At 41.1% G+C, this 12,682-nt stretch overlaps 1 protein-coding gene across 1 annotated transcript in view; it reads left to right on the top strand.

The window, feature by feature from the left end:
- Nucleotides 1–12,682, top strand: part of rgs6 (regulator of G protein signaling 6) — a 114,770-nt gene that overhangs the window by 94,845 nt on the left and 7,243 nt on the right. The window contains exons 12-14 of the mRNA XM_063002382.1: nt 862–923; nt 5,221–5,331; nt 8,714–8,839. Coding sequence (XP_062858452.1) covers nt 862–923; nt 5,221–5,331; nt 8,714–8,839 — 299 coding nt within the window. The remainder of the gene's footprint in view (nt 1–861; nt 924–5,220; nt 5,332–8,713; nt 8,840–12,682) is intronic.

Below are 12,682 nucleotides of genomic sequence, written 5' to 3'. Positions count from 1 at the left end.
ATTTATAAGCGTGTGTCCCATTAGGAATAGAATCCGTTATTTTGTAAATGTGCTTATAATTAAAAACCTCCAAACTTTTCCCGGTTGTGAAGTAAAACACGAACTCGTTAGAAAGCCGATCGAGCGTTTCATTACCGCGTCATCTGTGTGACGCAAACTGAAAACATGCAAATAACAGCATTTCTTACTAACAATTACAATCAGAAGCTCTGACTGGTTCAGAAAGCGGTTCTTACAATCATTAGCGCCAATTTTGTAGGAGCGTTCCATTCATATTATCTGTTACTGTGAAGTGCACTACGTAGTGTATGCCACCATTTTAAGTAGAGAGCGACGCTTCCTCACTACGCCGGAAGCTGGCTAGAACATTTACCCATTGCGTGCGTTGCGGGTTAAGATGGCCGGAGCGTTATTAGAGAGCAGAAAATGACACGATCAGAATGATGTCGGATCATATATATATATATACAGTATATATATATATATATATATAATTGTCACATGTATCTAATGTTGCTGACTTTTGTTGGAGAAATCTGGTTTGGGAGTGCTTCAGAAAACCGTTGTCACTTAACGCAATCCAGCGCTGCATCAAAAATGCAACCTGAAACCGTACATCAATTCTATGCAGAGACGCTGCCAAGTTCTCCGGGCCTGAGCTCATCTCAGATGGACCAAAAGCCAGTGATGAGTCCAAAATTCAGCTTGTTTGCAGTAAAAACTTAGAAGGCCCTTAATCCTCAATAGCTCAGACTGAATACTGTCACAGTACTGGATAAAGGCTAAATGCCGTAAATGTAAATGTAAGTGTGTCTGGTTATGCTATTCAATGACTAATAAAATTCTTCTCAACATTTGCAGATTTCATTCCTGAAAACGCAGCTGGACAGACACTGTATGAAAATGTCTAAAGTAGCAGAGACGTAAGTGCATCTTGTTGTTCTGGGACTTTGTGACACCCATCAAACTCTCAGGTTTGACTTTACCAAGCTCGGTCTGACATGAAGTCTTTGCTCAGCCAATGCATGCAAGGCTCACCACTTTGTGGTAAAATTCCTAAGAGGATAGTCGACCAGATAAAAAAGATAAAATGCATTTATTCACACTAAAATGATTCCCTTTAAACACAAGTGATGTATTTAGTTATATTATTGTGAATATAATATACAGCATACACTGATCAGCCATAACATTAAAACCACCTCCTTGTTTCTACACTCACTGTCCATTTTATCAGCTCCACTTACCATATAGAAGCACTTTGTAGTTCTACAATTACTGACTGTAGTCCATATGTTTCTCTGCATACTTTTTTTAGCCCCCTTTCACCCTGTTCTTCAATGGTCAGGACCACCACAGAGCAGGTATTATTTGGGTGGTGGATCATTCTCAGCACATTCTCAGTGTCCACTCACTGTCCACTCTATTAGACACTCCTACCTAGTCGGTCCACCTTGTAGATGTAAAGTCAGAGACGATCGCTCATCTATTGCTGCTGTTTGAGTCGGTCATCTTCTAGACCTTCATCAGTGGTCACAGGACGCTGCCCACGGGGTGCTGTTGGCTGGATATTTTTGGTTGGTGGACTATTCTCAGTCCAGCAGGGACAGTGAGGTGTTTAAAAACTCCAGCAGCGCTGCTGTGTCTGATCCACTCAAACCAGCACAACACACACTAACACACCACCACCATGTCAGTGTCACTGCAGTGCTGAGAATGATCCACCACCTAAATAATACCTGCTCTGTGGGGGTCCTGATCATTAAAGAACAGGGTGAAAGGGGGCTAACAAAGCATGCAGAGAAACAGATGGACTACAGTCAGTCATTGTAGAACTACAAAAAGCTTCTATATGGTAAGTGGAGCTGATAAAATGGAAAGTAAGTGTAGAAACAAGGAGGTCGATTTAATGTTATGGCTGTTGTTATGAATAATATATTACATATTGCACTTTCTGTATTGCACTATAGGACGTGTAAATGTAGATATGAGTGATATATTACATATTATTGTAAGCCCTGATAGCTGCTGGAATGAAGGACCTGCAGTAGCGCTCCTTCTTACACAGAGGGTGGAGAAGTCTGGTGCTGAGGGAGCTTGTTAGAACCCCTACAGACTCGTGTAGTGGATGTGAGGTGTTGTGTAAGATGGATGACAGCTTAGCTATCATCTTCCTTTCTTGCAGCGCCTCTTTAGATTTGAGAGGACAGTTCAGGACAGAGCTCGCTCTCCTGACTAGCTTGTTATCCTGTCTCTCTCCGAGATTGCATCTCCACAGCACACCACTGCATGTGAAGGATCTTAGCAGTGGTTGGATCACTCCAAAGCACCTCAGTCTCCTCAGTAGGTGGAGGCAACCTTGGCCCTTTCTATGTAGGACATCTTAAAGAACATTTCTCAAAGCACGATTACAAACAATTCCAGTCTTTCACCATCAAATGTACATGATATTGTAAAAAGATTTAGGAGATTTGAAAAAATCTTAGTTCGTGTTAAGCAAGTCATGCTTCAGTGATACATGTAGTCACACTGACACACTGTGTGTGTTTGTTTATTTATTAGGATTTTAACGTCATGTTTTACAAGTTTTTGACATGCAAACTCCACACAGAAAGGACCCAAACCGCTCCACCTGGAAATCGAATCCAGGATTCTATTATGCAAAGAGAAAGCTTTACATGAATTCCATGCAGAAGTGGCGGCAAGTTCTCTGGGCCTGTGCTCATCTCAGACGGACCGAAAGACAGTGAAAACATTCTGTGGTCTGATGAGGCCACAATTCAGCTTGTTTTTGTGAAAAACTTGAAAGCAAAAGGTGCAAAAGCCAACATATGCCATGGAGTTAGCTGTACCTTCAACACCAGACAGAAACTACAAACAATTTCATCATGTATTCTAGCTGGAGTCTCTGAGACCCCAGACAGAAGTGTATATGTGTATATTGGGGGGTGTTTGGAACACAATATCAATGTAAAAATATTGTTCACTTGCAGTTTCCATAAAATTAGGAACAGACATGAAGTATCAAGCCAACTAAATAAGTCTAATGATATTTTGCGAGCTGTTAAAGAGACTCTGAGGTGTCAGGGACCCCAAACAGAACCTGAAGAACATGAGGGCAGAGTATCGTCCCACAGCAGCACAGCTTTCCCACGCTTAACCATCTCCTCAAGGCTTTTTGCGCATTTGGCAGCTAATCGATACATTTAGCCAATTAGACGAGGGTCTTATGAGCATTTTAACTCTTTTAAAGGTTGATGTGCGTACGCCTGTTTTATTTCCCACCGCTGGCTGAACACAGTTCATACTCGGCTGTAAGCTAACACCGTGCTGCACACTTAGGATTTGTTGTTTGTTCGTCACATTAGCTTCTCTTTAACTCTCTCACCACGTTACATCGGGTCAGTTATTTATATATGAATATATGAATCCCACTGATCTGCTGGATTTTTTATGCAGTACGACTGATATTACACAGTACCACTAGTGTTAGATGCTATCATATACGTATGTTACACAGTGATTTATTCCTGTATCACCAGTGCTTGCATTCCATAGTGTTACTTGCGCTCCTGTCCCTTGAGCTCATATAAAATAAGTAACCAGGAGAAGAATCATTGGTTGTAAACGAGAAAAGTACACAGACAAGATGCCGAGTCAAAGTATGAATGCCTCGGTTTATTAAAAGAAAACAGGTTTTTTTATAAACACGTGAAAAGTGTGTGTGTATGTGTGTGTGTGAAATGGCTAAACTACATGTGACCGATTCACATCATACCTTAGGTCTCAGTCACATGAAAGGCGGCAAAACCGCAATTGTGCTGGCTGTGCCGTTCTTTCCTATGGAGTGTGGAAGTAGGGTTGCCACCCGTCCCATAAAATACGAAATCGTTCCTTATTTGGAAACTAAACGTGGTGTTCCGTATTGAACTGATACAGGACGCGCTTTGTTCCGTATTTTTATCAGTGGGAGAGAAATGCTGCAGATTAGACTGAGACGGGGCGATATGTATGAAACAGAAGGAAACTGCTGCTACCGTGGGAATTAGAAAGCATTTGGTTATTATTTTAAGTAGTCTTCACTTTTAGTCTTAGTAACGCTGTGTGTGTGCAGGTTATATCAGCATAACAACCTGTTTATTACTCTGCTATTTGAGTAGCGCAGTGGGCAGAGCGCACCGCGTATATTTTTCCACCCTAGGTTTGAATCCGGCTTAGGGCGAAACTAAAGTAACACAAGCAGGGCCGGCGCTACAGGGGCGCTGGGGTGGGCATTGACCCCCACCCCCCAGACTTTCTCACTGCCCCTCTAAGCAACGCAGTCCAGAACCGGGGCTGCATGTCAGTATGAAGATGGATTATGTAAAAATGTGGTTTGCACTATTGAGAGAAAATGTTACATGATGTTCTTTATGTTTTTTTTGCCTAAAATATGGTTCTGATTTATTACTATAAAGAATAAATATAATATATGTTAAACAGCCTCAATAAAACATTTTAATAATGTTCCTCTGACGGTGTAAGACCCGTTATATTTTTTACAGGTGCAACCCTAACCACCTACCCCCCACCCTATGCTTTCTGCCAACCTGCCTGCCCAGGGTGTTCCTTATTTCCAGTTCTGCAAGTTGGCAACCCTATGTGGCGGTGCTGCACTTTTGCCATGTTGGACTAATGATTTTTGCGCTTGTCGCCCCACTCGAAGTTCATCTAACTGAACTGTGACCTTTTCAAAGCTCCTCCAAAGAGACAAACTGTTTGATGTGACGTGATAAAAGCGACTCAGGCCGTACAAACACAGCTTAACGTGAACAAAGCTTAACGTGACTTATTGTACTAAAACAGCGAGTGAGGAATTTGATTAGTGGAGGAACTTATGAGCAGTAATAATGAAGAGAAGTTTAGTGCTCCTGTCTCCTTCTTTTACTACGATAAGCATTTTAGACTCTCGGAGAAGCTGATTCTGATTCTTACAATTTCTCAAAAGCTCGAGCTGTAACACAAGTTTAAAAGTGAAACAGGGAGGAAAATCCAGATAAACACAGATACATGTGGAGCTGTAACACTGGATCTGACGCTTATTCCACACTAATGCAGATTCGTCTCATGTGAATGCGCCCTTATACTCAGTATCACTGGTGTTCGATGTTTTCTGTTGTCTAATGACATCATTTTTTGTGAAAAGAGTTAAAGTTGATTTGTATTTTGGTACGTTTGTAGGCTGATGAGCTACACAGAGCAGTTTCTGGAGTACGATCCCTTCGTGTGCCCCCTCGAGCCCCCCAACCCCTGGATCAGTGATGACGGCACTTTCTGGGAGATGGAGGCCAGGTTTGACTTTTTCACTTCCTAAAATGTTATCGTCACATCTTCCCCTTCAGGTGTTTTTAATTCCTCTGACTGACTCTGCTGTTTTAGAACCTGATAAGCTCCAGTAATCTGAAAAATGAACTATAGGACAGAAGATTTTATTCAAGATCAAATGAAAGACTTTTTTACTTTAAAGTCACATCATGCAGATTTAATTCTGGTGGCAATATTTAACCAACCCTACGGTTTTCAAACATCATTTTAGGCAATGTGGGACTCTCCAGTGTGCTAAAATGCTGTTATTTTAATATGATGGTAACCCTCAAAAGAGCTGTTCTTCTTTTAGGAATTGTGTCCCTCTGCACAACCTAGTTTGGTCAGCAGTTGGGGAATGGAGGCGCAGAAGCATGTTGATTTGTTAATTTCTTATGTTTCACAATCAGCTGTGCCTTCTATCAGCTATGCCTCAAGGGCTCAGTTACATGTGATCTTTTAATTTTTTTTTGATTGATAGGTACCTGCACCTTTTAAGTGTTAATTCGCTTCAGGTGGAAAGTTTCCTACATGTCACGGCTTCTCTTTTTTTCTTCTCCAATTTCTTCTTTAATGGGGTGTGATCCCCACACACCTGCATGAAAGACAATAGAACCCATTTGCAGGTATTTAATCAGGGTAAAAAAAAAAACTGTGACTAAAAAATTAATATGGTGGCCAAATTATTAGAAGAAAAGTGCTGAAAACTTCCACAAGCCACAGCGGAGAGAGTGGATGAAAATGGGATAGTGCAGAATTCAGAACTGGATGAGTTCTCAACATGAGAGGCTACTCTGGCCATCCGCAACAAGCCAGCTCTCAGAAACAGGAAGTTCCTTTGTGAGGCCCAACAAGCCAAGACACACGGGGGCGAGTTTTCGAAAATAAAGAGAATGCTGAGATTCAGTGTAATTTAAAGAGCTTTACTACAGTATAATGACCATTACAGTAGTTATAGAATCGATCGAGCAGTCTGGCATCACAGCTTCAGGGAAAATCAGGTGTACCAAGCAAGAAGATGTCAAAGAAGACAGAGAGAAGCCATGACATATAGAAAACCTTCCACCTGAAGCGAATTAACACCTATAAGGTGCAAATGATTGTCAATAAAAAAAGATTATGAGATCACATGCAACTGAGCCCTCAAGCTTCATCTGCCGCCCAAACTAGGCCGTGCAGAGGGACACAGCTTTTTTCAGACAGTAATCCTGTCAAGAGTTTTATACACATTTTTAACCATTTTTTGCAAACAAATGTGCCAATAAAATCCAGATGTTAGTATAATCACTGTTAAAGATGGGTGTATTTAACAGCATATTTTAAAACTACATTACAATTTTATTTATTTAAAAATAAATTCCAGACCACATTTTCTAAAAAATTTATATAAAATAAATCTCACAATTTAAGGTCCCTCTTCCATTCAGTGAAAAGAAACAAATGGATGAACCTCGTCTCATCTGTCCCTGGGTTTTACTGCGATGATAATTTTACTTCTGAATAAGAACTCGTGCATTTATTTAAAAGTGTCTATAACTTTTCAACCCATATACTGTTTAGTCTGCATGCGTTCTCATAGCTGTAGAACGTTCTTCTCTAAATAAATCACTAACAGGTTCTTCAACTTTCTAACTAGTTATATAAATGCTGTAAGCAATTAACAAAGTAAATTAACAAAACATGGCATTAAGGTGGAACAGCGATCTGTTACGTTCCAAGTTAAAATCTCAGCTGTGCTATCAGCCAGCCAGGGATCTACACAGACATTATTGGCTCTGTCTGGGGGGCGGCTAAAGCCCTGCAATGGATTGGCGCCCTGACTAGATATTCCTGCCTTGCACCCAGCGTTTCCCAGTAAACCTGGACCCTGACCATAAGACCATAAATACTGTATGTATAGATTGTTTAGATTCTTTGAAAAAAGTCCCCCATGATTCTCTACTTATAATTCAAGGCTCCTCTTGCATTTTCTAACTAGTTAAATACATTTCTTAAAGAATTAAGCAGCCTTCAGGTCTTTATTTTTATTTAAACTTAAAGATCATATAAAAATGCAATAAATATACACAAAATAATCATGACATTACGCTGAACAAAAACTCATAATACTACACACGTCAGTGCACTTAAATGCAGTGTAAAATCTAATAAGTACGGTTTAACGTACAGTGAATAATCTCAAGCTACAACAGCAGCTGCTAAACACCAACAAAGGAAAAGAGAATCTGAAGTGTCTGCTGATGATGCTGTTAGAACGATGATGGATGTCTCGATAACTCAGACAGTGTAGGAGTTCATTCTTCTTCCTACATGACATGTTCTTAAAATACGGATCGCATTAGCCACGGTGTCCTTCTATCTGACAATTTCATGCTAAATTATGTAAGAATTCATTTGCCCGAAGCGAATATTCATGGTGACTAATGTATCATGATTTATTCCTATGGAATTTATTACAGATTAAAAGTAGCTCAGCAGGCTAAGTGATGGACGTTTATGGTTAAAGCATTTATGTGCTGATATGCTGTAAATAAACAGGTTAAGTTTATTCTAACACCAATAAATCAATTAATAATATTATACAAATAAACAAAATATGGTTGAAATTAATTGGAAAAAAAGCACATTAATTAGTGAGTGTGAGTAAACGTGTGTGTATCTGCCCTGTGATGAACTGCTGACCTGTCCGGGGTGTTTCTTGCCTTTTGCCCAGTGAATCAGACCCACCGCGACCCTGACCAGGATAAAGAGGTGCTAAAACAGACAATGAATAAATGAATGACATTATATATCAACAACAGATCAATTTTAAAGCTTTCCAGACTCCTATAGGAATTTGAATCCCAGCTCTGCCATGCAAAATCTGCCCTTGAGCAAGGCCCTTAACCATCTCCAATGGCTGATTGTGCACTCTGACCCCATCTTCCAAACATCCTGAAATGGATTGGCGCTGTATGTTGGGTATTCCACCCTTGCACCCAGTGTTTCCCAGTAAGAACGAATCTGCCACGACCCTGACCATACGACTTCACACCATAAGATAGTAACACACTGGGGGGGGGGGGGGGGGGGAAGTAATTTAATTACTGACAGCAAATTATAACATTTCAATTTTATAACTAAGTGGTTAAGGTAAGGGGCTAGTAATCAGAAGGTTGCTAGTTCAAGCCCCACGTCTGCCAGGTTGCCACTGTTCCTTGCAGTCACAATTGTAAGTTGCTTCGGATAAACACGTCCGCTACATGCCGTAAAAGTAAATTAAAAATTAATGTTTATTACTGAGTTGTGTTGAGTAAAGCCACCAGCAGGACTAAGTTATTGTTATTTCTTATACTCGTTTTTTACCTCCGTCTTTCTATTTATATCTCAGTAAAGATCCCAGTCAGCAGAGGGTCAGGAAATGGGGTTTCTCCCTGGAGGAAGCTCTAAAGGATCCAGTGGGTCAGGACCAGTTCCTCAAGTTCCTGGAGTCCGAGTTCAGCTCGGAGAACCTGCGGTGAGCTCATCTTCATTCTACCATCATCTCTATTCCTGTTAGGTCTTTTTTTTAAAGAGACCATCTAACAGAACAACACTTTAGGGCATCTGTGAGCTCATGAGTATGGAGGTGTTGAATGTCCCCACTGAATGAACTGAGGTTCAGAATGGCATATCGCTCGGCTTTTCGTGGCTTGGAGGGAACACATTACCGCTCAGTGTACCAGGTCTGTAGCTGCTAAGGGAAAACGAGAAAAAGATGGTCGATGAGGAATTTTATATTTTTATATTTTACCCCAAATCAGAAAAGGTGCTGTTGCACATTTTAAGACGTGTTTGCAGAGAGAATGGGTCAAAATAAGACCTAAAACACTTGATTGTTTGGTGTCCTTGGTGCCAAAATATCTTTTAAGTGTGGTGAGAACTTGGTACTCTGTACAACTTCTTTTGCCGATGAAGCAGCACTTAGTCTTCTCTTATAACATAAGGTTGGAGGACACAAAGCTAGAAATTATCCCGGGTCCTCTTGTGCACCCTCCTGTTTAGCTCACCCCACAGGTTTTCTATAGGGTGTAGATCAGGGCACTGAGACAACAATGGCAGAAGCTTGATTTGAAGTTCACTAATCCACGAGTTTTCAACCTTCCGTGTGCCGACCCCAACCCAAATCCCCGCACCCCCCCTTCCCATCAATCCTCGCACAGAAACCATTGCAAAAACTCTCGACAAGCTGATTGAAATATTTATTTCAGTAAGATAATACCGCCCTATTTTATTCAATGCGACGGCTGAGCCTATTCTGCGAGCACATATAGAAATGCGTGGTTCAATATCAGTTACAGCCGGTCGTAAAGCGTAAGCGATTCTGGCTTTGCATGTAGATGAGAGCAGAAAACGTTACTTCACAGAGCCAGGTAGAAGCAAAAGTACATCAGTGCTAAGTTTGCTGGTTCAGCCTCCCACCTGTAAGGAAAGCAAGTCACACAAGGTGTTCTGTAGCTGGTGTTTATTTGAAACCGATTTCATATGAATCAACTCCTGAATCAATAATAGCGATACTGTGAACAGAGCACGTCTCCCACTATACACCAGGGAGCTCATCATACCAGCAGTCGAACCTGTTGGTCGTGGTGTGATGGTCTGGGGCTGCTTTGCTTCTGTAGGAACTGAATAAGTTGTAATAACTGATGGATTGGGCCCCTGAGCAAGACCCTCAACCCTCACTTGGTTAGACTGTATACACTCGCAGTACTGTGTGGCACAACCAGTTATTCGGGTTCGGGACGCGCAGGGTGGGGGTATTTCTTTTCCACATGGGTGATATACAGTAAGTCAAACGATTTTGATTGGGCTGTTTGTGCCATTTTAAACATACGTCACCGTTTAAACATACGTAATTTGCGCCGCTTTACCACAGTAACATTGTGTTTATACTGTATAGCATAACACGGCTCTTTTTCCAGTTTGCGGAGTTGAGTTACAAACTTCTCGAGCTGCTGCTGCTTATTGTGAGATATAAGGGCGCTTCGAATAATAATTTTTGTTTTCAAAAAGCGTGAGAAATCATCACTAGACAGAATTACAGTTATTGATTGACGCTTTAATATCATCTTTGGTCAGAGCACGGATTTGTTTAGTCGGGCGTCTGCGCGCACGGATAAACGTTACAGATAAAATGAGCTCAGACTCAGTCTAACTTTATTTCAGAGGAATTTGGATGTAAAGCTCATGAACTGAACACGTCGTGGGAACATTACAAACACAGGTGTTAGATGGATCACAATGGACTGTATATGCTTCAACATAGTTAACGATGTGGGTCGACATGACGTTATACGTGTTGCATCTAGAAATGGTTCGTATTAGTACCCTGAGCGCCTGTTTTCAGTGGCAGGGTTACGAACAGGAAAAGATCCTCACTCACTTTTACCAGATAATGTGAACAGACTTGTCATTTTAAATAAAATCTTTAAATAAAAGATGGGGGCTGTTAACAACTCTATACAGGCATTGTCTGGCTTTCTAAAACTAATTTAGATTGATAATTTTATCATAATTTTATTTGAGGTTCTGGATCTCAGGAATGTTTTAATGCTTTTAATTTTTCCTTTTGTAAAGTACTTTAAATTGCCACTGTGTTTGAAAGGTGCTACACAAATAAGCTTGCTTTATTTTGCCTTATTTTTTTATTGAAAAACATTTTCTTGCAATAAAAATGTGCATAACATAACAAATTTTGGTTAATTATTTTTGCAGTCGATTAATCACAAATGATTTGGTTCTTGAATCGCGATTAATAGCGAGTAAAAATTGTAATCGCGTGACAGCCCTACTTTAAATCAATCTTCATTTTTAATTAATGAAATAATAATTTTAAAGCTACATTTTGTTTACTGGTATTGTCTTATAATAAAATTAGTTCTAAGATCTAAACCAAAATAAAATTAAATATAACAAATTAGCAAAAATAGAAGAATGCCGCTCAGGTGGCGCAGCGGTAAAAATACACGCTGTACACCAGAGCTGAGATCTCGAATACATCGTATCGAATCTCGGCTCTGCCTTGCCGGCTGAGGCTGAATGGCCACATGAACAACGTTTGTCCTGTTGTTCAGATAAGGGGCGGGACTAAGCCGGATGGGGACTCTCTCTCAGACTAGTGCGATTACGACCTCTGCTGGCTGGTTGGCGGTGCCTGCACGGAGATGGGGAAGGAGTGCGGTAGAGGGTGTGGCTCTCCGTACACAGCGCTGTACCGCACTGCACTCGTCAAGTGTAGGTGATAAGATGTTCGATTACTGTGCACGTGTCGGAGGGGGCGTGGAGCAGCCTCATCCTCCCCAATCAGGAGCAGGGACCAGCATTAGTGAGAGGATGACTGACGGGTAGAAATTGGATGCGCTAAAGTGGGAGAAAAAGGGGAAAATACTTTGTATGTCTGTGTGTCTGGCATCACAGATTAACAGAAATGCCAAGACATACTACATTAAGGGGGATACAATGTCAATTTAAGGGAGTGTGGTTGAATATTTCTTATACTTATTGAACTTATAATGGGAGGGTGTCCATATACTTTTAGCAGTATAGAGTATCTTTCAGTATTGATTATTTTCCCATCATAGCTGCTCTCTCGGCTCAGATGACATGTTAGAGAATGATTGATCGTTATTAGTGGGACAGAGGAACCAGTGCGAGGCTCTGATTGGGGCCAGCTTGGGACAGGAAGACCCTGGAGTGGACGTTAAATAATACGGAGATAGGCGGAACCTCGGGGCGAGCGTTAAAGAGATAAAAACTGCGCCTGTCTCCGTCCACACCTATACCCCCTGTTCTCCCACATCTCCCACTATCTCTTAGCCTAAATCTAATGGCGTCTATGGGCGCTGTCTCATGCAGGATGAGGCCACTTATGAAACTGTCAGGAGAGTGGAAGCGATACGGACTCGAGACTGTCTGGCTCTCCCCGGGGCTCCTTAATAGCCTGAAATGCTTCAATATTGCAGGCTGGGCTCAGATCAATACAGATACAGTAAAGTGTTACGCTGGGACAGAGGGAGGAAAGTGAACAGCGTGTCCGTTATCTCTGTCTCTCGACTAGTTGTGAGTACGGCTCGTACCCCATCGCTACTTGTGGTTTATGAGTGCACTAATGGAAAAAGTACCACTTAAGCCACGTCAGTAATGTTCCAGTCGTCCATTTCACCATTCAACTCTTTCATGACTAATAACGTCAACGATGTGTTTTTCTACCCTTTATTTTAATCTGCGTCCACACTAATATTTCATTATTTTATATATACTGATCAGGCATAACATTAAAACCACCTCCTTGTTTCTACACTTACTGTCCATTTTATCAGCT

This window comes from Trichomycterus rosablanca, chromosome 9 (genome assembly GCF_030014385.1).
Source record: "Trichomycterus rosablanca isolate fTriRos1 chromosome 9, fTriRos1.hap1, whole genome shotgun sequence".
Lineage (NCBI taxonomy): Eukaryota > Metazoa > Chordata > Actinopteri > Siluriformes > Trichomycteridae > Trichomycterus > Trichomycterus rosablanca.
The sequence above is the reverse complement of the archived record's forward strand: the minus strand, read 5'-3'. Positions and strand labels throughout refer to the sequence as shown.